Source organism: Ovis canadensis, chromosome 1 (genome assembly GCF_042477335.2).
Source record: "Ovis canadensis isolate MfBH-ARS-UI-01 breed Bighorn chromosome 1, ARS-UI_OviCan_v2, whole genome shotgun sequence".
In the NCBI taxonomy this organism is placed as follows: Eukaryota; Metazoa; Chordata; class Mammalia; order Artiodactyla; family Bovidae; genus Ovis; species Ovis canadensis.
In genome coordinates, this window is record NC_091245.1 from 207308389 (window position 1) to 207336188 (window position 27800).

Consider the following 27800-nt stretch of genomic DNA (forward strand, 5'->3'; position numbering starts at 1 on the left):
ACTTTAAAAACATAATGGGACTTGTATTCAGAATATATAAAGAACTACAGTTAACAATAAAGATAACCCAATTTACAAATGAACAAGAATTTGATAGATCTTTCTCCAGAACATGTATACAGATGAAAAAATATTCAACAACATTAGTCATTAGGGAAATGCAAACCAAAACCACAGTGCGTTATCACTTCACACCCTCAAGGATTACTTTAGTAAAAAGGACAAGTGTTGAAGAGCATTCGGATGAACTGAAACCTTTGTACAGGGGCGGGAACGTTAACATGGTGCAGCAGCTGTGGAACACAGTTTGGCTGTTCCTCAGAAAGTTAAACATAGAGTTAGCATATGACTCAGCAGTTCTACTCCTAGAAATAGAATTGAAACCATTTTCACATTCCATCCCCTGGTAACCACTATTTTACTTCGTTTGTCTTATGAATTTGATTGTTTTAGGTACTTCATAGGGCTTCCCTGGTGGCTCATCTGGTAAAGAATCCGCCTGCAATGCAGGAGACCTGGGTTTGATCCCTGGGTGGGAAGATCCCCTGGAGAAGGGAACAGCTACCCACTCCAGTATTCTGGCCTGGAGAATTCCATGGACTGTATAGTCCATGGGGTCACAAAGAGTTGGACATGACTGAGCGACTTTCACTTCACTTCAGGCACTTCACATAAATGGAGTCTTGAGCACAGTATTTATCTTTTCGTGGTTGGCTTATGTCACTTAGCATAATATCCTCGAGTATCCTCCTCACTGCGGCATGCCACAGGACTGAATAATATTCCATTGTCACAGTTTATCCATTTATCTGTCAGTGGACATCTGGCTATTAATTGTGCTGCTGTGAACATAAGTGTGCAGATATCTTTTTGAGACCCTCCTTTCACTTTTTGGATAAATACCCAGAAGTGCTGTGACTAGCTCCTGTGCCATTTCTTGTTTACATTTTTTGAGGAACTTCTAATCTGTTTTCCACAGCAGTTGCACCATTTTAGTCTTAGCAGCAGTGCACAAGGGCTCCAGATTCTTCACATCTTCCTCAACACTTCCTGCCTCCTTCCTTCCCGCCTTCCTTCCCCGTTTCTTGTATTTGTCATCCTAATGAATTGAGGTAGTATCTCATTGTGGTTTTTAATTACATTCCTCTGGTTAGTGATATTGAGCATCTTTTCACATGCTTGTTGGCCATTTATATATCATCTTTAGAAAAAATGACGGTTTAAGTCCTTTGCCCATTTTTGAATTGGGCATTTTATTTTTTTTGTTGTTGTTAGAGTTTTTTTGCTCAGATGTTATTAAGTTTTGTGTGTCTCTGTTGGTTTTCTGTCTGGATGATCTATCCATTGATGACAATGGAATATTGAAGTGTCCTCTACTTTTATTATGGTGGCTTCCCTGGTGGCTCAGATGGTAAAGCGTCTGTCTACAACGTGGGAGACCCGGCTTCGAGCCCTGGGTTGGGAAGATCCCCTGGAGAAGGACATGGCAGTCCACTCTAGGACTACTGCCTGGAAAATCCCACGGAAAGAGGAGCCTTGTAGGCTACAGTCCCTGGGGTCACAAAGAGTCGGACACGACTGAGTGACTTCACTTTACTTTTATTATACTGTCTATTTCTCCCTTTCAGTTTCTTTTGCTTTGCTTTATATTAAAACAATTTGTGTGTGTATGGAATCTTGGATTTTCAACATGAAGGATAATATCTGCAAATATAATTTTGGTTCTTTCCAGTTTAGATGCTTTTCATTTCGTTCTGTCTTAATTGCTGTGGCTAGGACTTCAGATAACTTGTAGAAGTGACAAGAGTGGGCATCCTTACCTTGTTCCTGATCTTAGAGGAAAAGCTTTGCATCTTTCACCAGTGAAATATAATGTTAGCAGTGGACTTTTCATATATGATCTTTAAATCTATTGTGCTAAGGTAGTTTCCTTCTATTACTAGTTTGTTGTTTTTTTTTTTTTTTTTTTTTGTCGGTGGTGGTGGGGTAACAGGAAAGGGTATTCAGTTCAGTCGCTCAGTTATGTCTGACTCTTTGCGACCTCGTGAATCGTAGCATGCCAGGCCTCCCTGTCCATCACCAACTCCTGGAGTCCACCCAAACCCACATCCATCGAGTTGGTGATGCCATCCAACCATCTCTTCCTCTGTCGTCTCCTTCTCCTCCTGCCCTCAGTCTTTCCCACTGTCAGGTGGCCAAAGTATTGGAGTTTCAGCTTCAACATCTGTCCTTTCAGTGAACACCCAGGACTGATTTCCTTTAGGATGGACTGGTTGGATCTCCTTGCAGTCCAAGGGACTGACAAGAGTCTTCTCCAACACCACAGTTTAAAAGCATCAATTCTTCTGCGCTCAGCTTTCTTTATAGTCCAACTCTCATATCCATACATGACCACTGGAAAAACCATAGCCTTGACTAGATGGACCTTTGTTGGCAAAGTAATGTTTCTGGTGTGTTTTTTTTTTTTAATTTTTATTTTTACTTTATTTTACTTAACAGTACTGTATTGGTTTTGCCATACATTGACATGAATCCACCACAGGTGTACATGAGTTCCCAAACATGAACCCCACTCCCACCTCCCACCCCATATCATCTCTCTGGATCATCCCCGTGCACCAGCCCCAAGCATCCTGTATGCTGCATCGAACAGGTGGTTTTTAATATGCTGTCTAGGTTGGTCATAACTTTCCTTCCAAGGAGTAAAGCATCTTTTAATTTCATGGTTGCAATCACCATCTGCAGTGATTCTGGAGCCCAGAAAAATGAAGTCATCCACTGTTTCCCCATTTATTTGAAAGGGTATTGAGTCTTATCAAATGCTTTTCTGCATCAGTTAGTATGACATGTGGTTTTTGTCCTTCACTCTGTTACTGTGGTATATCAGAATGATGAATTTTCATATGTTGAACCATCTTTGCATTCCGGGAACAACTCCCACTTTGTCATGCTGTACAGTCCTACTGGAACTGTCCACAGAAGGTAATCAGAGAATGATACACCCCTTCTCTTTAAGGCTCTTTGTTGTTGGGTGTCTGATGCAGTAGTATGGCCTTACCTAATACTACATGCACTGAATATGAAGGTTTTCCAAGGGAAATAAAAATTAATGAATTGGATTCTCAGGTACTTTTTATTTCCAGATTCATTAACAACCAAATATGTAACTTGCTTAGAGATGTGAGGATAAGAAAATTTAGCTCACTGGATCACAAACAGATATTTATCTAAGTTTTTTAGTTTACTTATTTTTAAGGTAACTACCTAGTCTTCTGGGGATTCTGCAGACCTAGAGCTCCAAAAGAAAAGGAGCCACCCACGTGATCTAGATCTAGCAGAGAACAACAGTAGTTCAAAGTCCTTGAAGCATGAATGAACTTGGCAAGTTTGAGGATTGGAAGGCAAGGCAGTGAGATGGCTGAGGAGCAGAGAGGGCCATGAGATGAGAGGCAGGCAGGAGCCACACTGCATATTATTTTGTGAGCTAGCACAAGGAGTGTGAATTTCTAAGTGCAGTGAAATACCTTTGGAGATTTTAAAACAGGAAAGAAAAAAACCTTTTGAGTTTTGCTTTTAAAAGCAACCAAACATGGTTGCTGTTTTGAGAATGATTCCCAGTGAGGAGGTTGGTGTCTGGACAAGGTGTGTTGCTGGTTTGAACTAGTGTGACAGTGGCAGAAGAGAGGTGGATATATTTTAAAGGTGGGGTCACATAATTTAATGATGGGTTGTATGTTAGGAGGGAAGGAAAACTGTCTAATTGAAATGGTTGTATAGATGCTGCTGTCATGTAGCATGAGAGACCATTGGATTAGAAATCTGGGGAAATCAAGTATTCTGTTGTGAGACATGAATGTTTCTTACTCTCTCAAACAAGCAGAAATAAGTAGTGTCCCAAAGGATAGCCAGATACTTGAACACTTTTGGGCAGGACAATCCTGCACTGGATCTCGGAGCTGTACATTTTACCCCAGGAAATGAAAAACTGCCTCTCTAGTTTGACAGTCTAAACTGCACACACATTTTAAATGCTGGGTAGGGTAGTTCTGGGGGCTTCCCCAGTGGCTCAGCAGTCAAGAATCCGCCTGCAATACAGAAGACACTGGTTCCATCCCTGGGTCGGGAAGATCCCCCCTGGAGAAGGTCATAGCAGTCTACTCTAGTATCCTTACTTGGAGAATCCCATGGACAGAGGAGCCTGGCAGGCTACAGCCCAGAGTGACAGACTGAAGTGACTCAGCACACGTGCACATGGTTCTACTTCAGGGTGTACCTCTAGGATACTGTTGCAAGTGTAAGGGATCTTTACATTCTTATGTGTGTTTTCTCAGGCAGTGGACACTAAAAAGTACAACTTATGCCATCAGTTTAGTTCAGTTGCTCAGTCGTGTCCAACTCTTTGCGACCCTATGGACTGCAGCATGCCAGGCCTCCCTGTCCATCGCCACCTCCTGTCCAGTGAGTCAGTGATGCCATCCAACCATTTCATCCTGTGTCGTCCTCTTCTCTTCCTGCCTTCAATCTTTCCCAGCATCAGGGTCTTTTCCAATGAGTCAGTTCTTCACATGAAGTGGCCAAAGTATTGGAGTTTCAGTCTCAGCATCAGTCCTTCCAATGAATATTCAGGACTAATTTCCTTCAGGATTGAAAGTATTATAAAATAAAAATACTTTTATATTTTAAAAATATAATACTTTTTATAGTACTTTCAATATAGTCCTGAATATTCATTGGAATTGGAAAGCATTATAAAATACTTTTACAAAACTTAATTGTTTAAAGCAAAAAGTGTTTAGTTGGGTTTATAATGTAAACTACATGACCGTAGTACAAAGGATTGGACGAGTAGATGGAATTTTATTGTAAGATTCTTATGAATGAGGCGAGATAATGTTCACTGCAAGGATGCTAATTAAGTTGTTTCAGTTGTGTCCAATTATTTGTGACCCCTATGAACTGTCCCTGCCAGGCCCCTCTGTCCCATGGGGTTTTCCAGGCAAGAATACTGGAGTGGGTTGCCATCTCATCTTCCAGGGGATCTTCCCAATCCAGTGTTTGAACCCGCGTCTCCTGTGGCTCTTGCACTGCAGATTCTTTACCACTGAGCAATATAAGGATGTTTTGTAAATCCTAGGAATTGCCACTGAAAACAGGTATAACCATAAAGCTAAAAGGAGACTGACTGCTAAAAAACAACCTGAATGAAGGCAGAGAGAGAGAAGCACAAGAGACAACAGAAAAGAGCAAGAATGTACAGTTTAAATACAAATATATTAGTGATTATATTAACCGGAAGAGACTTTTGGAACAGACAAAAAGCAAGACCCAAGTAGATGCTTTATACAATTCATGCATTAAATATAAACATAGAAGGACTACAAATGATATATCATGTAAACAAGCATAAAAAAGGTAGTGTGGCTATGTTAATAAGTATAAAAGGACATTTCACTTTGATAAAATATCAGTTCATGAAAATAGAATCCTAAATGTGTATGCACCTAATAACAGACCTTCCAAATGTATGAAGCAAAAAATGATAGAAGTGGGCAAGTTCACAATTACAGTTAAGAGATTCTACTACTCATTCAGTAATTGATAGAACTGTCTAAAAGCCACACACACACAGATATTGATTTGAAAATCACAGCTGATGTTTATAGAACATTCAGCAACTGTAGAATACAAATTCTATAGCCGTACATGCTACACACTCTATAGTGCAGTTGGTAGAATCTAAACTGGGAATAGGTTGGATGTGTAGATCAGTTTAGGAAGAACTGAAATCTTGACAATACTCAGTTTTGAGAGTTTAGGTTCTTTTTAAAAAATTTTGTTTTTGGCAGTACTGGGGTCTTCATTGCTGCATTCGGGCTTTATCTAGTGGTGTGCAGGCTTCTCTAGTTGCAGAGCGTGGGCTCTAGGGCTCGTGGACTCAGTAGTTGTGGCACGTGGGCTTAGCTGCCCCTTGGCATGTATTCTTCCTGGACTAGGGATTAAACCTGTGTCCCCTGCATTGACAAGTGTACTCTTAACCACTGGACCACCAAGGAAGTCCTGTTTCCATAGGTTGACTATTGTGAATGATGCTGTGATTAACAAGGAAGTGCATTTATCATGTTAAAATCTTGTATTTACTTCCTTTGGGTATATATGTCCAGAGGTAGAATTGCTGGATCATATGTTAGATCTATTTTTAAATTTCTTGAGGAACCTCCACACTGTTTTCCATCTTTTGGTTTCCATTTGCTTGGAATATCATTTTCCATCTTTCACCTTGAGCCTGTGTATGTCTTTAGAGCTGAAATAAGTCTCCTGTATGGCGCCTCACTCCAGTACTCTTGGCTGGAAAATCCCATAGATGGAGGAGCCTGGTAGGCTGCAGTCCATGGGGTTCCTAAGAGTCGGACACGACTAAACGACTTCACTTTCACTTTCACGCATTGGAGAGGGAAATGGCAACCCACTCCAGTGTTCTTGCCTGGAGAATCCCAGGGACGGGGGAGCCTGGGGGGCTGCCGTCTATGGGGTCCCACAGAGTCGGACACAACTGAAGTGACTTAGCAGCAGCAGCAACAAGCAGCATATAGTTGTCTTTTTTTTTTTTTTTAACCCGTCTAGTCTGTGCCTCTTGATTGATAAGTTCCACCCATTGATATGTAAAGATTCACCACTGCCATTTTTTTTTTTTTTTTTGCCTTCTGGTTATTTTGTCTCTTCATTGTTTTTTCATTTTTGTAAGTTGGTGATTTTCCGTGGTGATTTGTTCACTCTCTTCTATGTGTGTCTGCTGTAGCTTTTTGTAGTTACCATAAGATTTACATAAAATATCTCATAGAAACAGTAGTCCTTTTTTTTTTTACTGATAGCAATTTATTTCCATTTGTCTAAATATGTTCCATCCTTTACTCTTCCCCTTTTATATTTTTGATTTCTCAAATTATCTTTTTTTATGCTGTGACTTTGTTACTAAGTTTCAGTAGCTATAGTAATTTTTAATGTCCTTTTAACTTTTGTAATTGTTTCATAATACTATTCTAAAAATTTTAGTTTTTCAATTCTATCACTTTTGTGTACTTCTTTGCCTTTTAATCTCATCTTGAAGAGCTCTGATCAACATTTCTTTTAAGGCAGGTTTACCACTATTGGTGGTAAACTCCTTGAGGCTTTGTTTGTCTGGGAAAGCTATTATTTCTCCTTCCTATCTGAAGGATAACTTTGCTGGATTGGGTATTTTCTTTTTATTAATTGGAGTATAGTTGATGTGCAGTATCGTTAGGTTCTGCTCTACAGCAGAGGGAATCAGTTATACATACACATATACCTGACCTTTTTTAAAAAAAATTAGACTGCGTTGGGTCTTGTTGCATCATTTTGTTATGGTGCACGGATGCTAGTTATGGTGTGGGCTCCAGAATTCAAGGGCTCAGTGGTTGTGGTGCACAGGCTTACTTGCTCTGCAGTCTGTGAGATCTTCCCATACCAGGGACTGAACCCAAGTCCCCTGCATTGCTCGCCAGATTCTTAACCACTAGACCACCACAGAAGTCTCATATCCACTCTCTTTTAGATGATTTTCCCAAATAAGTCATTACAGAGAAATGAGTAGAGTTCCCTGTGCTATACATTAGGTCTTTATGATCTATGTATAGTAGTATATATATGTCATTCTGCATTGGGTATTCTTGACTGAATTTTTATCTTTCAATACTTTGAATATGTCATCTCACTCACTCCTGGTATGTAGAATTTCTGGTGATAAATCTGCTGATTGCATTACAGGGATTCTTTTGTAGGTTATTGGTTTTTTTTTCCCAATGGCTGCTTTTAAAATTATTTATAATTGATGTTTGAGTCTTAATGTATCTTCAGTTCAGTCGCTCAGTTGTGTCTGACTCTGCGACCCCATGAATCGCAGCACGCCAGGCCTCCCTGTCCATCACCAACTCCCGGAGTTCACTCAAACTCATATCCATAGAGTCAGTGATGCCATCCAGCCATCTCATCCTCTGTCGTCCCCTTCTCCTCCTGCCCCCAATCCCTCCCAGCATCAGAGTCTTTTCCAATGAGTCAACTCTTCGCATGAGGTGGCCAAAGTGCTGGAGTTTCAGCTTTAGCATCGTTCCTTCCAAAGAACACACAGGACTGATCTCCTTTAGAATGGACTGGTTGGATCTCCTTGCAGTCCAAGGGACTCTCAAGAGTCTTCTCCAACACCACAGTTAAAAAGCATCAATTCTTCAGTCCTCAGCTTTCTTCACAGTCCAACTCTCACATCCATACATGACTACTGGAAAAACCATAGCCTTGACTAGACGGACCTTTGTTGACAAAGTAATGTCTCTGCTTTTGAATATGCTATCTAGGTTGGTCATAACTTTCCTTCCAAGGAGTAAGCGTCTTTTAATTTCATGGCTGCAATCACCATCTGCAGTGATTTCATCTTGGAGGTCCTCTTTTTTTCATTGAGATAAGATGTTCTATTAGCTTCATGGACCAGTATATCCAGTTTCCCAGGTTTAGGAAGTTCTCAGCTATATTTTTTGAACATGTGCTCAGCTCTTTTCTCTCTCCTCATGGCATACCCACTAATGCTATGCTGGCCCTTCTAATGGAGTCTGTAAATTCTCATGGGGTTTCTTCATTTCAAAAAAGTTATTACTTCTCTCTTCTTTTCCACCTGAAACACTTCTATATTGCTATCCTTGAGCTTATTCTTCCATCTGACCTGCCCTATATTCAATGCTTTCTACTGCATTCTTCATCTCTTTTCTAAGTTCTTGAGCCCTGGAATTTTTGTTTTTAGAATTTCAATCCCTTTGCTATAGTATTCCTTCCACTCATTGACTTTATTCCTGAGATCATTGTATTACCTTTCTCAGTTTTCTTATAGCTTGTTGAATTTCTTCATAACAACTATTTTGAATTATCTTTTAGATCACAATATTGTGTCTTGGGTTCAGTTCCTGTAAAAATTTTGTGAAACTGTAATACCATGATTCTTTTTAATAGTATTTGATGAAAAGTGCCTTTGCTGCTGCATCTGAAGTAGAGAACACCCTTCTTATTTAGGTAAGACTTTGATTCAACAGGTTGGCAATTAGGAACCTTTTTTTCAGAATGTTGCACTGTAGCACAAGTTTTTGATTTCTCAAAGTTCACTCACCACTAAGGGGTTGGGAGTGTGCACATAAAGAAAAGAAAAAGTTGGCAGAGATAAATATAGGGGAGAAAAGGACAGTGGCAGAGTTGGGTGACATATATCATTGGCACTTGGGGCTGGCTAAAGCCTGGTATAGGGACCCTTGAATATGTTTGTGGGTGGCCCTCTTGCCAGAATCCTGGGGCAGACAGCAGAAAATACATCTTTTCAGTTCTCTGCTTTCTTCTTTTAATATTATTGGTAGTTGATTTTCAATGTTGTGTTTCAGCAGTGATTCAGTTATACATAAATATATGCTCAATCTTTTTCAGATTTTTCGCATACTGGTTATCAGAGTATCGAGTAGGATTCCCTGTGCTATGCACGGTAGGTCCATGTTGAGCATGTACAGTCGTGTGAGTTATGTTCATCCAAGCTCCTGATTTAACCCACTTCAGCATTTCTCCTGTGGTAACCACAGGATTGGTTTTGATGTCTGTAAGTCTGCTAGTCTGCTTCTGTTTTGTAAATATGTTCGTTTGTATCATTTTACAAAATTAGATTCCACATGTGAGTAATGTCTGTCTTTGTCTGACTTAGTACAATAGTCTGTAGGTCCATCCATATTGCTGCAAATGGCATGATTTCATTCTTTTCTAAATGGCTAAATATTCCATTGTATTATGTACCACATCTTCTTTATCTATTCCTCTGTCAATGGACATCTAGTTTTTACCTTCTTTTCCCTTCCTTCTCCTCAGTCATTGTAACCTCTACTCAGAGCAGTGGGTCCCTCCAGCATGTGGGACCAGGGAGACACCCACTCACTGTCTTTGCCCTCCATCTCCATTGCCAGAGTGGCATGCTAGCCCACCACTGCCACTAATATTCTGGGTCTCCTGCCTCTTCTGAGATCCCAATCCACCCACTTTTGGATGTAAGGTAGATGGATCTCTCTCTCTCGGGTCACATGGTGTGCTGTTGTAGATACTTTTTCTGGGTTATGGGTGTCCAATTAGTTGTAAATCAAAAGGGAGAGGAAATGCTGTTAGTGAGTCTGAAGCACACCTCCCGATTTGCTAAAACTTTGGTTTTATATCTATGAGAGAGACTGTGGTTTAGTTGCCAAGTTGTGTCTGACTCTTCATGACCCCATGGACTAGCCCACCAGGCTCCTCTGTTCATGGGGTTTTTCCATGCAAGAATATTGGAATAGGTTGCCATTTCCTTTTCCAGGGGATCTTTTCCCCCCATGAGAGATATTTGGTCTACAGGTTTTTTCTATGATGTCTATAATGTCTTTATCTGATATCAGTATTAGGGGTAATGCTGGGCTTAAAGCAAGTGTAAAATGTATTTCCTCTCCTATCTTCCAAGAGAATTGGTATAATTACTTCCTTAAATGTTTGGTAGAATTCACCAGTGAAACCATCTGGCCTTGTTGCCATTTTGCAGGGTTATTATTGATAAATCCACTTTCTTTAGTAGATATAGGCCTTTTCAGATGGTTTCTCTCTTCTTGTTTGAGCACTGGACAATTGTGTTTTTAAAGGAATTGGTCAGTTTATTCTAGTTGGTCACATTTGTGCTCATGGAGTTGTTCATAATATTCCTTTATTATCCTTTTAATGATCCTTGGGATCTGTAGTGATGTCCTCTTTCATTTCTGGTATTAGTTATTTGTGTCCTCTAAGTTATCCTGGCTAGAAGTTTATCAATTTTATTGCTCTTTTCAAAGAAAGAACCAGAGTTTGGTTTCATTCATTTTCTCTATTGATATCTGTTTTCAACTTCATTAATTTCTGCTCTAGTTCTTACTATCTCTTTTCTTCTGCTGATTTGATTTTAACTTGTTCTTCTCTTTCTGGTTTCCTGAGGTCGAAGTTATTCTAGATTTTCCTTTTTTTTTTTTTTCCTCTAATGTATACACTTAAATGTTATAAATTTCCTTCTAAGCACTACTTCTGCCACATCCCACCAATTTTGCTAAGTTGTGTTTTCATTTAGTTCAAAATACTCAGTTTAATTAAAATTTCTCTTGATTTCTTCGACCTATGTGTTATTTAGAAGTGTTGCTTAATCTCCATGTTTAGGATTTTCCAGTTATCTTGTAACTTATTTCTAGTTTAATTGCATTAAGTTCTGAGAGCAGATATTACATAATTTCTGTTCTTTTAAAGGGGTGTTTTTAGTCCCAGATGTGGTGAATATTTATGAGCTTGAGAAGACTTTGTATTCTGTTGTTGGATAAAACAGTCTACAGATGTCCATTTTATTCCGTCAACTGATTTTTAATTCAACTATATCCTTAACTGATTTTTGCCTGCTGGATTTGTCCACTTCTGATCAAGGTTGTTGAAATCTCCAACTCTGACAGTGAATTTATCTATTTCCATTATTTTTTGCCTCATATAGGTTTGATGCTGTTTTTAGGCACATACACATTAAACTAACCCCTTCTTGAACTAATCCCTTTATCATTATTTAATGTCCTTATTACTGATAACGTTTCTTTGAAGTCTGCTCTTCTTGAAAATTATATAGCTGCTCTTTCTTTTGACTAGCCTTAGTGTGGTATAATTTCTTTCTATCCTTTTAATCTATGTCTATATTTAAAATGGGTTTCTTGTAGATAACTTACTGTTTGTCAGAGTGGATCTAAAACCAAGACCAATCTATTTTTAAACTGGTACATTCAAATGACATTCAAAGTGATTACTGATACGGTGGTAATATTGATACCTATCATATTCATTACTATTTTCTAATTGTTTCCCTTGGTTCTTTTTCTGGCTTTTTTAGTTTTAATAGCATATTCTAAGATTCTGTTTCTCTCCTTAGTGTATTAGTTATACTTTTTTCCCCCACCTTTTTTAGTGGATGCCATAGAATTTGTATATACTTTTATAGCTAATCCAAGTCAACTATGAAATAACTCATCACAGGTAGTGTACATTATAGTAACAAAATAATCCTAAATCCTTCTTTGCACAACTGCTGTTATTCACTTCATTTATATATAAGCATATACATTAGCATACATAATCAAATACATTGGTAAAATAAAAACTTTTCATTTTTAATTGATCTAACAGGATAAGTTTCTTCCAAATACCATCACTTATTCCTTCATTGCTCTTCCTTTATACAGATCTGAGTTTTTGACCTATATTACACTCATCTCTCTAAATGTTTCTTGCATGGTGAATGAATTCCATCAATTTTTGTTTCAGAAAATCTTTATCTTCACTTTTGAAAGAACAGTTTTGCAGAGTACAGAAATCTACACTGGTGATATTTTTTTTCTTAATCTCTGGCTTTCTTCAGAGTAGACTAGTGATCTCTGAATTTCCTGGATCGGATCTGTGGTTTGGTCTCTGCCATTAATTTGGGGTAAAATCTATCATTGTTCCAAATATCTCTTCTTTCTCTATTACCATGTGTACATATGTTATACCTTTTGTAACTGTCCCAAATGTATTTTTTTTTCAGTCTTTGATTACCTCTCCAATATTGGGGGAGCAGTTTGCCCTCTATTCTCCAGTCTCTTATGAATCCAAGAAGAGTTACTGATTTTTCAATCTGTTCAACTTAACTTGCTGTCAGGATGGAGTGGTGACTATCAGCTTTTAATGGAGAAACAGTCTTGGATGTGCACATCGAACATTCACCAAGATATATCCCATGCTAGCTTTTAATACAGTCCCAAGGTTTGAAATCACATAGAGTATGTTCTTTGACTATAACAGAATTATATTATTTCGTAATTCTGTTATAGTCAAAGAACATACTCTATCAACCAAGTACTTGGAAATTAAAAATTTCTTATAAATTTAATCACTAAAAGACATAGAAAGCTTAATTAGATTACATAAAGCTTAATTCCTATGTACATAAGTCACTTATAGAGCTAGCATACAGGTTAAAGACTAAAGTAGTAAAAAAAAAATGATATACAATATAAAAAGTAAAATGTGATATCAAAAACCTGAAATGTATCTGGGGGAAAGTAAAAATGTAGTTTTAGAATGTGTTCAAGCTTAAGTTGTTAGCAATGACAAAGGCTTTTGTTATATGTAAACTTCATGGTAATCACACATGAAAACATGTAATAGATATACAAAAGATAAATAAATCTAAGCACACCACAAAAGAAAACCATCAAATCACACAGGAAGAGGAAGGAACAGAAGAACTGCAACACAGCCTGAAAACAATGCACAAATGGCCAATGAGTATATACCTACCAGTATGCAGAGTAGCTGAATGGATAGAAACCAATCCAAGACTGAGCTGTATGCTGCCTACCATTAATGCACTTAAGATATAAAGACATACGCTGACTGGAAGTGAAAGTGGAAGGAATGAAAAGATTCCTTGTAAATAGAAATCAAATGAAAGTTGTTTTGGCTATATTTACATGAGACAAACAGGCTGTAATAAGTGACGAAGGACGTTACATAATGATAAAGGGGTTAATCCAACAAAGTGAAAGTGAAGTCGCTCAGTCGTGTCCGACTCTTTGTGACTCCATGGACTTTAGCCCACCAGGCTAGTGGGTTGCCATTTCCTTCTCCAGGGGGTCTTCCCGACCCAGGGATTGAACCCAGGTCTCCCACACTGTAGGCAGACGCTTTACCATCTGAGCCACCAGGGAAATCCAACAAAAGGATATAGTATTTATAAGCATTTATAAACCCAACATAGAAGCACTTAAATATATAAAGCAAATATTAAGACTTACAGAAATAGATAGCAATACAATAATAGTAGGATACTTCAATGTCCCATTTTCATCAATAAATACATCATCCAGAGAGAAAAATCAATTAAAAAAACCCCACCATTGTCTTTAAATGACATGTTAAACCAGATGAACTTAGATGTATGTAGAACATTTCATCTAAAAGCAACAAAATATACATTGTTCTCAAGTGCACAGGAAGACACTCCAAGACAGATTTTAGGCCACAAATCAAGTCTTAATAAATTTGAGAAGAATGAAATCATATCAAGGTTCTTTTTTTTAGTACATGGCATGAAACTAAAAATCAATTACAGAACAGACCTGGAAAATTTGCAAACATGTAGATTAAACAACATGCTCCTGGACAAAGGATCAAAGAAGAGAAACAAAGGATAAAAAAGATACTTTGAGGAAAACAAAAATGCAACAATAACATACCAAAACTTAATGGAATACAGTTATTAGAAGGAAGTTCATAGTGAGAAGTGCCTAGAAAGGAACTAGAAAAAGATGAATGAAGAACGTAGATGGAAGGAAATGGATTCAAAAGACAACAGAGAAGATGAAGAGCTGGATCTCTGAAAAGTAAACAAAATTGACAAACCTTTATCTAGACTCAAGAGAAAGAAAGGACTTAAAATGAGAAATGTTAGAGATGTTACAAGTGACACCACAAAAATGCAAAGGATCATGAGATTATGAATGCTGCTGCCGTTGCTAAGTCGCTTCAGTCGTGTCTGACTCTGCAACCCTATAGATGGCAGCCCACCAGGCTCCCCTGTCCCTGGGATTCTCCAGGCAAGAACAATGGAGTGGGTTCCCATTTCCTTCTCCAATGCATGAAAGTGAAAAGTGAAAGTGAAGTTGCTCAGTCTTGTCTGACTCTTAGCGACCCCATAGACTGCAGCGTACCAGGCTCCTCTGTCCATGGGATTTTCCAGGCAAGAGTACCAGAGTGGGTTGCCACTGCCTTCTCCAGAGATTATGAATGACTGTATGCCAGCAAACTGACCAGCCTAGAAGAAATGGGTAAATTCCTAGAAACATAGAAAACCTGAGTATATTAATTACTAGTAAGGAGATTAAATCAGCAATCCAAAACCTCCCAACAAAAACTCTAGGACTAGATGACTTCACTAGTGAATTCTACCAAAATTTAAAGAATTAATACCAAATCTTACCCAATTTTACAAGGTTAGCATCACCCTGGTACCAAAACCAGAAAAGGACACTTCAAGAAGAAAAATTACAGGCCAATATCCCTCATGAACATAGATACAAAATCCCTCAACAAAATACCAGCAAACAATTCAAGAATACATTAAAAGGATCAGAAACCATGACCAAGTAGGATTTATTAAAAGGATCCAAGGATGGCTCAACATCTGCAAATCAATGAATGTAATATACTATATTGACAAAATGGGGGATAAAAATTATACAACAATCTTGATAGAAGGAGAAAGAGCTGTTGACAGAATTCATTCATTTATGGTATAATTCTCAACAAAGCAGGAACAGAGAAAATTCACCTCAGCATAAAAAAGGCCATTTGACATATCCACAGATAACACAACATGCTCAACACTGAAAAACTTTTCCTCTAAGATCAGGAACAAAACAAGAATGTCCCCTCTTGCCACTTTTATTCAACATAGTATTGGAAGTCCTAAGCAGAGCAATTAATTAAGCAAGAAAAAGAAATAAAAGCCATCCAACTCAGAAATAAGTATACTGTTGCAGATGACATATGTACAGAAAACCCTAAAAATGCCACCAAAGACTATTAAAACTAATAAATTCAGTAAAGTTGCAGGATATAAAATCAATATATAGAAATCTGTGTTTTTATACATGAATAACACCTATGAAAAAGGAAAATGAAGAAAAAAATTCTTTCTGAAAGCATCAAAAAGAATAAAGTATCTAGGAATAAATTTTAACCAAGGAAGCAAAAGACCTGTATACTGAAAACTATGACCCCGAAGGATACTGAGGACGACAGAAATAAATGGAAAGCTGCTTTGTGCTCATGAATTAGATCATCACTGGTAAGATGTCCATACTAGCCAAAGCAAACTACAGATGTATTGCAATCCTCATAAAAATTCCAACAGAATTTTTGACAGACATAGAAAACAAACAGTCCTAAAATTTGTATAGACCCATCTTAAGACAAAAGAACAAGGCTGGAATCATCATGCTTCCTAAATTTCAAATACATCACAAAGCTCTAACAGAACAGTATGGTATTGGCATAAAAACATATATAGATCAATGGAACACAACAGAGAACCCAAAAATAAACCCATACACCTGTGGTCAATTAATTTAAAACCAAGGCATCTCTTAACAAATGGTACTGGGAAAATTGGACCAAAAACAAAAAAAAACTCAAAATGATTTAAATGTAATACTTAAAACCATAAAAGTCCTAAAAAAAAACAGGTGGTAAACTCCTTGACATCAGTATTGTCATTAATGTTTTGGATTTGATATAAAAAGTAAAGGTAACAAAATAAAAAAGTGGGACCACATTAAGCTAAAAAGCTTCACAGCAAAGGAAATCATCAACACAACAAAAACAACTGAATGGGAGAAAATAGCTGCAAATCATATTTCTGACAAAGGGTTAATTAATAATGTAAAATTTATAAGGAACTCATAGGACTCAGTAGCAAGAAAATAAACTATCCAATTTTAAAAAATGGGCAGAGGCTCTGAACAGACATTTTCCCAAAGATGACATAAAAATGGTACATGAAAAGGTACTCACCATCACTAATCATTGGGAAAATGCAAATCAAAACCACAGTGTCCCCTCCTACTGGTTGGAAAGGCTATTATCAAAAAATAAGTACAGGTGAGGATGTGGAGAAAAGGGAACCCTGGTGCACTGTTGGTGGGAATGTAAACTGGTGTAGCTTCTATGGAAAACTGTATAGACATTCTACCTGTGATCCAGCAGTTCTACGTCTGGGTATTTTTCCAGAGAAAAACATTAACTTGATAAGTCCACAACCATGTTCACTTATTTACAACTTACAAGATGTGGAAACATGCTCAATAATAAATGAATAAAGAAAATATACATACATACATAAAGGCATATTCAGCCATAGAGAAGAAATCCTGCCATTTGAGACAACATGGATGGACATGGCATTATGCTAAGTGAAACAAATCTGACAGAGAAAGACAAATATCATATGAGCCAACTTAAATACATGTAGAATCTTACAAAAAAAAATCCCAAGAAAACTGAACTCATAGATTAGAGAAGATTGGTTACAGGTGGGGGCTTAAGAGTTGGGTGAAATGAATGAAGGGGGTCAAAAGGGGGTACAAACTTTCAGTTAGAGTAGTCATGAGGATATAATGACATAATGGTGACTAAATACTGTATTGCAAGTTTTAAAGTGCTAAGAGATCTTAATAGTTCTCATCACAAGAAAAAATTTTGTAACTATCTTTGGTGAGGGATGTTAACTAGGCATATTAACCATTTCACAATGTATACAAATACAAAATGATGTTGTACACCTGAAACTAATGTTATCTGTCAATTATACTTCAATTAAAAAAAAAGAAACCAAAGAATGTATGGAAGACAACCCAGAAAGGAGAAATTATTTCAGACATATGGAGGTAAAGTCTTATGAACTATAAATTGAAATATTTAAAATGGATAAACTCCTAGAAATATATAAAATGTATAGGAATAATTTGAATAGACTCATCAACTGTAAAAAGTGTATTAGAAACAGTAGTCAAAGACCTGTCCTCTGAAAAAACCTCAGGTCTAAATGTTTTTATTCTATCAAATTCTACCAAACTTTCAATAGCTGTTTTATGCAAGTTGTTGCAGAACCCAGAAAATGGGGAAGCGGGAAGCTTCCCATTTCATAAACAAAAAATCCATACCAAGAGAATAAAAATAATAGGCCCATTTTGTTTATGTACACAGATGCAAAATCCTAAATAAAGCAATAGCTAAATGAATCCTACATAGCACTAAACATAACAGATCATGAACAAGCAGAATTTGTGCCAATAATGCAAGGATTACTTAATATCAGAAAAATTCATCAATATACTTCTCTACATGAGTAAAACATTTCATGATAATTTTAACTGAACCAGAACAATCACTTCATGAAGTTCAACACCTGTCTATAATTGTTACGGGTTAACCTTAGATGCATTCCCTTTAAGGTAAGAAACAAGATTAAGATATCCTTATTACCACAAATGTTTTAACACAGAACTGGAAATCCTAACACTATTAAGAAAAAGTGTAGGGAATGGAAGAAAAAAAAGTATATATCCTCCAAATATTTAAAAATCAAAACACTTCTAAATAATCCAGGGGTCAAAAAAGAATCGTAAAGGAAATAAAATATTCTGATTTTGAATAACAACAAAAACATAAAATCTGTGGGATGCATCTAAAGCAGTACATAAAGGGAAATATATAGTTTTAATGTCTTTATTAAAATCAATTATTTAAGCTTCCAAAAAGCCAAAACAGAAGAGCAAATTAAAACCAAAATAGAAAGGAATAATAAAAACGAGAGCATAAAGCAATACAAATAAATGAATAAAATTAAAAAAGCCAAAAGTTGGTTCTTTGAAATAAATCAATAAACTTGATTAAAACCCTAGCATGATTTGTCAGGTAAAAAAAAAATCAGGAAAGAAGCTACCAATATAAAAAAGGAAAGCAGAAACAATACAGATCCCATAGTCATTAAAAAGATATTAAAAATATTCTGAATTACGTCAAATATTGGAAATTACATACAATGGACAAATTCCTTAAAAGATACAACTTATCAAATTTTTCACAAAGAAACAGAATGAATAATCCTGTATCCGTCATGATCCACAATATCCTCACTGAAATGTCCCCAAACCCCTCTTATTCTTGGGTCCAGATGACTTCAGTGGTAAATTCTTCAAAATATTAAGAGTTAAAAATAACATCAACCTTATAAACTCTTCCAACAAAGAGGAGGAAGGGACACTTCCCTAACTGTTGTGAGGCCAGTGTAATAACCCTAATACCAAAACCTGACAGGGATGTGATAAGAAAATGAAATTACAGATCTATATCCTTCCATAAGCACAGATACAAAAGCCCTTAACACAATATTACCATATCAAACAGCAGTATATAAAAGGGTAATACATCATAACCAAGTGAAGTTTATCTCAGAGATACAAAGTTGGTTTAACACTGAAAATCAACCAGGATAGTTCACCATATTACCAAACTAAAACATAAAGAATCACATGATCATCTTGAAAAATGGAGGAAAAAAATGGAGAATTTTTGAAATTCAACACCTATTCATGGTTCTCAGATATCTATTAAACATTGTACAGGAAATTCTAGCCAGTGCTATAAGGTGATAAGAGATATAAAGACATGGAAATCAAAACAATCCTTAGATGACATTATTCTGTATATCAAAATCAAAAAGGTTCTACACAAAAGTTAGAAAAATTGAATGGTTGAAAGGTTGTTAAGTTACAAAGTCAAAGGCACAAAATTGACTGCATTTGTATAGAACAGTAATGAGTAACTGGAAGATTAATTAAAAAACAATTCTACTTACAGCAGCACCAAAAATCTTAAAAATTTTAGGAGTTTAGAAAGTTTGCCAGATTTCTACACTGAAGACTACAAAACCTTCCTAAAAGGCCTAAGATAAATGGAGAGCGATAACATGCTCATGAAATACAAGAGTCAATATTAAGATGTCAGTGCTTTCAAAAATGATCTATAAATTCAGAGCAATCAAAATCATATCAGGATTTTTCTTTAATTCATTAACTGGTTCCAAAATTTATATAGAAATGCAAAGAACCTAGGTAGGATAGCCAAACTTACTACCAGATCTCAAAGTTAGGCAGAAAGCTATGGCAGTCAAGACTGTGCTACTGGTATGAGGATAAATGAACAGAAGAGACTCCAGAAGTAGACCCATATTTACACAGTTTTAGATATTTTTCAGTTTTTTGGTCACACTGTGCAGCTTGCAGGATTTTAGTTCTTAGACCAGAGATTGAAGCCATGCCTCCTACAGTGGAAGCTTGCAGCTCTAACCACTGGACTGCCAGGGAATTCCCCAATCAGTTAATTTTAAAGAGGCACCAAAAGAATTCAATGGAGATTGAGAACATTTTCAGCCACTTCAGCTAAACCAAACATATTTTTAAGGGGTTAGGAGGAAGGAAGATCTTCAATCCTTACCTGAATGAATTTAAGATGGATTGTGAATTTAAATATGAGACTGCTTTCAGAAGAACACAGAATTACCTTTATGAACTTGGGGTTGATAATATTTTGGATAAGACACAAAAAACACATAATCAAGAAAAAAAAAACTTCATCAAAATAAAACACTCCTGGCTCCTCAAATCACCAGTAAGAAAATATATAGGCAGAGCACAGACTGGAGAAAAATGCAAGTAATACATAAATCTGACAAAGAATTTACATCCTTATGAAAAGGATTCCAACCATTCTGTAATGAGACAAGCAGCCTATTGAAAAAAATGGCCAAAGACGTCAAGAGATATTTCAGAAAAATATAAATTGCTAGTAAACATATAAAAAGAAGTTAAATGTCATGTTTTGCAAGTTAAAATCATGATCTATAATAAAACTAAAACTCACATTATTGTACACAAATGCACATAAAATGGCACCCACAATCACTTGGGAAAACTTTTTGACAGTGTCTCATAAAATTAAACATAGACCTACCTATGACCCAGCAATTCTACTTGTTATTTAATAGAAATACAAACATGTCCATGAAGAATGTTCATAATAACTTTATTTATGATCACCCCAAACTGGAAATAACTCAGATGTCCATAAACCAGAGAAAGGATAAATTGTGAGATGTTCACAAAAAGGAACACTGCTGAGTAGCAAAAAAATACTCCAAACTATGGATATATGCAACAAGATGTATGAATATCACTGACATCATAAACAAAGTAATATACAAAAGTGAAAATGTACAATTCCATTTATATGAAATTCAAGAACAGGTACAGTTAGTCTATGTGAAGAGAAAACAATGAAAAAAATGATCGCCAAGGGCGGAAAGGGAGAGAAATTTCCTGTACACTTTGAGATGATGGAAAGGTTCTCTATCTGGGTTAGGATTACAGAGATATACACATTTGTCAAAAGTGATAAAATGTAATCCTAAAATCAATCCACTTCACTGTCCACAGATTTTACTTGAATACGGACCATTTTACCTTAAAATCTGCTACTTCCAAAAACAGCTGTTCAGATATGTGAACTCACTTCAATTTACTGAGTTGGCCAAAAAGTTTCTTCAGTTTTCTACGTAAAAATAAGACATTTTTCATTTTCACCAAGAACTTTATTGAACAACATATTCACCATTTCTTTCCACTACCTTCTGTCATTTTCCAGGCAACTTCAAAATTCCATCTTCCCCAAACTTATCTTTTTGAGAAAAGAACTGTTCCAGGTAACTTTTACAGTCTTCCAGAGAGTTAAAAATTTTTCCATTAAGAGAATTTTGTAAAGACGGAAATCAATGGACATCACAGGTACAATATCTGGTGAATACAGCAGATGAATCACAACTTCCCATTTGAGCAGTAACAGCTTTTGTCCAGTCATTGAAGTCAGTCAGTCTTGTGGAATCCTGATGGAAGATTATACATCTTCTGTTGACTTATTCTGGATGCTTTTTGTTGACGGCTCCTTTCAGTTGGTCTAATTGGGAGCAGTACGTGTTGGCATTGTTGAGCTTTCTGGAAAAAGCTCACAACAGGGGACTTCGTTCCAATCCCACCATCACTTTCTCTGGATGAAGACTGGCCTTTGTTGTGATTGGTGGTGGTTCATCTTCCTTGCCCTACAATCTCTTCTGTTCCACATTATTGTACAGTATCCACTTTTCACTGCCTGTCATAATTTGTTTTAAAAATGAAACATTTTTGTTATATCTCAGTAGAGAATTACATGCAGAAATATGGTCAAGAAGGTTTTTTTTCATTTGACTTATGTGGAACCCAAACATCAAAGCAATGAACATAACCAAGCTGGTGCAAATGATTTTCCATTCTTATTTTGGATATTTTTAGTATGCTGGCTATCTTCTGCATGGTATATAATGCTGATCACAGTACCTTCTTCATATACCACACTTTTTTTTTTTTTTTGCATTTCAGTTGCATTTTTGTCTTTCTTAAAATAATAAAGAATAAATAATAAAGCTGAAAATATTGCTTTTTCTTCCATCTTCAATATTAAAATGGTTACAGAAAAATCCATCAATTTTCATTTTTTAAAATGCACTTTTATATGACAGCTGTCACAGTACAATCTAACAAAACTTCCGAATGAAGTTAAAGACAACTAAGCGCTACCAAAGCCAACTTGGGAAAAAAGCGAATGAACCTTTTAACCAACCCAATACAACAGCTTTGTTTTTGAGTCAAAATAAAACTTCAATTGTTTTTGAATTCACTACATGTTCTGGTGAAATACTGCTCATAAAATTTTACTTTCTTGCCCTATGTCTTAATCATTAGGAACATGATTCATTATGTTGTACAATAAACATTAAAGGCTGAATATCCTAAAGATAGTCTGAGTCCTCAACTCCTTTGAAAACAGAGGCCTAGATAAATTGACTTGTCCAGGATCATGTTCTATCTCATTTCAGAAATAAAAAAATATATACATTGTCTTCCTTTGCAAATACTAACACATGTACAAAAACAATAGCTTACCTTTTTAATAAACATCAATGAAATTGTGTTTACAATGACTGAGCATCATTAGGACAGTGGAATATTTCAGATATAAATACAGTATATTTTAATGAACACATTTTTAAATTTTTTGGCTACACCATGCAGCACATGAGATCTTAGATCCCTGACCAGGCATCAAGCCTGTGCTCCCTGCATTGGAAACACTGGAGTCTTAACCAATGAGTGCTAAGGAAGTCCCAGAAAGTACATATTTTCTATTCATTGGAGGCAGTTCCAAATTTACACTGGCTGGTTTTTCATGAATGGTGCATTTGTAGTTGAAGTGTGTTGCTCTTTACGTGTGTTGGTCTTTACAGTTGGTACATTTCAAACAGACAGCTTTCAAAAACTGTACTGATAATCTATGCAACCTGGGTAACAAAAGAACTGGATTTCTGAAAACTGCAGTTAGTGAAAGGCATATAATAACATTATATGCATTACATTAAATGCAGTAAAATTTAACTAAAAAAACCTGGCAGTGCTGGTTTTGATGAGCAGAGAGAGGTTTGAAATGCATTTAAATAATGGAAAAAAGACTTACTTATATAGGAAATTTTTTATTTAATATAATTTCATAAACTTTAAAAAATTACTAAGAGCTGCACAACAGGTATGCTACATTTACTGACAATGAAGATAACAAGTTCCATTAGATAGCCACAGTGTCTGAGGTCCAGAATTTTAAACTGTTATGATAGTATTTCCAACTATTTATTATTCATAAAAATCTAACAATCCCCATTATTACAAACATTAGTTATGTTCTTTTGCAGTAATATCATTCAGGTTATCTCACATAAACAGCACTTTAATAATGTTTTGTTTTTATGAAAACAGAAGACATTTTAGATAGAAATAAAAGTATCTCTAAAGGGGGGCCAAAAATAACGTGTTTCATTTAACTCTTTGGTGTGTTAGTTTTATTAACACCTGCTTACACCCTAAATTGATCTTTAAAGGAAAAACACAGACATGGGATGATTTTTTCCTTTTCTATTTTAAAAAACTTTTGGTATAAATTGTAAATATTTTAGTGGTTGTGACTCCTGCCTATTAGATAGGAGTCTCAAGCTTATCACACAAGGCCAATTTCACAATCTTATGCAGTAGAAATGACCCTGGTTGGAGAAAGGTATTCCCTAACTAGCTGATTTGCCTCTGTTTAACCTCCTACTCAGGACAGTGCCAGAGTCTGAATCAGGTCTGGGAAGCCACTGGACATCAGACAGATTAAGACCCAAGGAGGAGGTTAGTTAAGAGAAATTCAAACTTAATTCTCCCCCTTTTCCTTCTCAACTCCACAGCAAGCCTGGGTAGCTATAGTTCCCCTGACCCACACTATTCCTTCCAGTGTGAGCCTAATGCTTGTTGAAAGTCAACAAGCAGGATTGCTGAGTCACCTAAAGCAGCTGATGGGCAATTTTGGAAACTGACTTGGCGATTGCTACTATCTTCAGGGATACAGCCTTCAGACTAGGCAGACACAAGCAAGCGAGGCAAATAGATTTGAGACCTGTAACCAGCAATAACACACGGAGCATCGTACCTGGTTTTGGCAGATAAGAATAAGTTAATTATCAACATCATACTTTCCAAATCATTTTAAAGAGATATGCAAGGAGGAATATTTACAAATACTCATTATGCAGTAACAGTTTTACAAAATGACTAGCACACAGAACTATTGGAAGTTTGCAGACAACACTGTTACTTTCTTAAATAACAGAAAATCCTTTTCTTACAAGAATTCCTTTAAAGGGAGTAGGTTTTGAACAATAGAGTAGGATAAGCATGTCAGTGGATGCTATTTTTCAGATACAAAGTTCCTAAATAACTTCAAATAGTGAATGCAGAAAATTGTATCAATCATACTCTGAGCACCAGATAGGCTGACTGAGTTCATGCCTTGCGGTAGTTGGTCAGAGACTGCCTGATGGCTTTGCAGTCCTTCCCTAGTATTAGCAGTCAGTTAAATTGATGGCAAATAAACACCAAAGTAGATGCAATGCCTGGCTACAAAATGTCATTTTGTTATATGAACATTTTACAAAACTAGAATGTCTTGTAAAATGTTCATATAAGAGCAAGTTTGCCATTGTCATCCACTAATACTCTACTGAAAATTTTCTGCAATATTTCCTCTTCTGAAACATGAACTGGTGAGAGTACACACTGTAAATTTTTTATATCCCTTTATAGTATTTCCAGAATAACAGCATTTTCCTAAACCCAATCTAAGGTAAAGATGGGCTACTTGCAAAAATTAATATTTAGGCTGAAATTTATAACCTAATATATCCTTGCATTACTGAAGCAGACAAATAAGAAAACAGCTTACCAGTGAACAAAGATGAAGTCTTAATTGTATGCTTCTTTCCCTACCAGCCCAATTCTAGAAGTCTTATATTCATGAAATGGGAAAGGGGTAGAAGGGTTGTGCAAAAAATAAGTGTACAGATAGGAATTACCATATTCAGGAAATTTTGGCAACCATTCCCATACAATTTTAAATGTATATGTACTCAAGGAACAGTTCTTAAATAATCATTTCCAAATTTTAAAACATTACTTTTTATTAAAACAAATGACAGCACTGTATCATGTTAAATTCAGGATGGAAATCAAGTACTGAACTGCAGTGAATTAATGGCAGTCATACAAACCTGATTAATCATTTATAAAACTTAAATTTATTGCAGCCATTATCCCATATAATCTAGCATTTTAGAGTTTATTTCATTTACATTCTATAGCCATACCTTATAATGGGACACTGGGCAGACTTGACTTTACTGTGGTAGGCTGCTGTAATTTAGCTAACATACTAACCTAAAAATAACAGGATTCTCATCTGAAATTCTTTATTCTAAGAGCTAGCTTACTGAAAGGCAAGAGCAGTTCTAAGCTCATCACAAAAAGAGGCTCTTCTCATTTACTGATTTAATTATCCTAAAATTTTTTTCATATAATTAAAACTATTTGCAATATTTAAATGCTTTCCAAACTCTTTTATTGATATAGTTGGACTTCACAACAGCACTGTAAAATACTACAAACAAAGCCTTCAGATAGACAAGAAAAAGCAAATTGACATATATTCACCAAATTAAAGCATGCAAAAGATCCAACGATAAACACATTAAATAATTTGCTAATGTGTCTAATTTACCCACTATAGGTTCTTTACATTGTCATGAAAACAGTAAACATTAATTTGAAATTTGGTAAATGGACTTGATTTACATATGATATGATATACCTTTTGCATGTATATGGTTAACTTAACTGGTTGTGTTACAGTACACTAAGAGAAAGTTTGGGACTGATATATATTTATCAATACTACCCATAGTGCAAGTAAATAATAGTTGGAAATGCATTCTCCTAATTTGTTCTGTGAACTTAGAAAGCACTAAAGAATTAACAAACATGGGTCACTGAGGGACCAAAATTCCTTACTATTCACATTAACTTTTCCCATGAAAAGCTTCAAATATAAGTCTAATAAAAAAATAGAGTTTTCAAGGCAAACTTTTCAGCATAATTTACAGAAGCAATTTAAATAGAAGACTCAATAACCAAGCTAATACTAAAAAATACAATTAACTAGGAATTAGCTCCCTTTTCTACTATATTAAAATATAGTGGCCTTAGCAAAAGGCTGAAATGCCATTAGGAGTCCCATAAGCACATGGGGACAACCGAGATAGATGAAAAATGTCTCTTTACTCACAAATTTTAACATGTTTAAATTAAGAGGGTGGCTGACATGGGTGCATGGTAATGCTTTTTGTTTGTTTGCCATTATAACTATGAGTGGGCATGAACTAGAATCAGAGATTTCAGAAAGTAATTCCACAGAGGTAGTGTGGCCATTACCAGGATGCTCACACTCAATTTTAGGAAAGGAGTTGAAATGGCTCCCACAAAGTACTACTGCCCCTTTAGCAAGTAGATGAGTCCATTGTGGAGAGGGTCAAGATGCTCCTGTCGTTGGTATAGAAAGGATCCGATGCACTCCATGATCTAAAGTAACAATAAGAGAAAAGTTTGGCTCACCAGGACCTATGTATCAATTGAGAAAAAAATTAACTCTAAAACTTAGGAGCAAAATGCAGATTGATTCATTTTTAAAAGCTAAAGAGAAGTTATTTTTACTAGCACTGACTGACCAAACATTCTATTTATATTATATAAAAATTTGGGAAAATAATGCTCTAGTCATCATATAAAAATATTAGCCAAAATTCACTAGTATTAAAACAATTTCTATAGGTAGTAAAGCATGAGATACTCTTAAAATCTTAACAATTCAGTAAGAAAAAAGTATGTTATTAAGAGTTATGCACATTTGGTTTTACTGAAAAGCAACTAGGCTGTATTTGACATAACAAAAGCAAACAAACAAAAAGCCCAGTTACCAAAAGCTTTAGAATGAAGTAACAGTATGTTCATATTATATTATTATTTCTTTTCAGCTATAAATTCTATTCTAAACATTTTAGCATAATTAGCTTGAACAAATATTCAACAGGTATCAAAGACACCTGGAAATCACTAGGGTTTTCACTTAACTAAGAACAAATAATCCTCTATTGGCCTGTAAAAAGTTAACTTCTGTCTGTCTGAATGAAAAGACTGTAAGCAATTCATTATATAGTACTTTATTTGCAGCTGTACCAATTTCAGCTAAAAAACTTAAGACTGAAAATAGCCTGCCATGCTTAAAATAGCCTAACCTATTTCAAGGACAGTTTAGAATTACCAAGTTAAAGGTGGCTGTTCTTAGAAGACTTAAAAGCACTTAACAATAAATACATTTTATGTAACTTTTTTCTGGGTTCCCACTTTCCTTAAAGATGTTAGAGGAAGACAGTAGCATTAAAATGGCCCAAATTCACTTTTCTCAAAAAATCTGTTTCCTAGAGACTCTAAAGTTTGTATGTAGTTTCAGTTTAAATGGATTGAGCATAATCACAGTGAAGTTTAGAATCTAGAAAACTTTACAAAGTTGGTTAAGAGGAAGACAAACAAGCAACAACTAAAGAAGTGATTTACAGGTTCTCTAATTTTACTAGTTTCCAGAAA

At 35.9% G+C, this 27800-nt stretch overlaps 1 protein-coding gene across 11 annotated transcripts in view; it reads right to left on the reverse strand.

The window, feature by feature from the left end:
• Positions 1 to 23256: 23256 nt before the first annotated feature.
• ATP11B (ATPase phospholipid transporting 11B (putative)) overlaps positions 23257 to 27800 on the reverse strand; it is a 111718-nt gene continuing 107174 nt past the window's right edge. For 5 of the 11 annotated variants that reach the window (XM_070289374.1, XM_069558905.1, XM_070289378.1 and 2 more), the window contains one exon: positions 23313 to 26738. Coding sequence is in view for 4 of the 11 variants with exons in the window: in XM_069558898.1 (XP_069414999.1) it covers positions 26657 to 26738 (82 nt within the window). In the remaining 7 variants the exon portion in view is untranslated. Of the gene's footprint in view, positions 26778 to 27800 lie in introns of all 11 variants that reach the window. The other 6 variants (XM_069558898.1, XM_069558943.1, XM_069558932.1 and 3 more) reach the window with 4 other exon arrangements.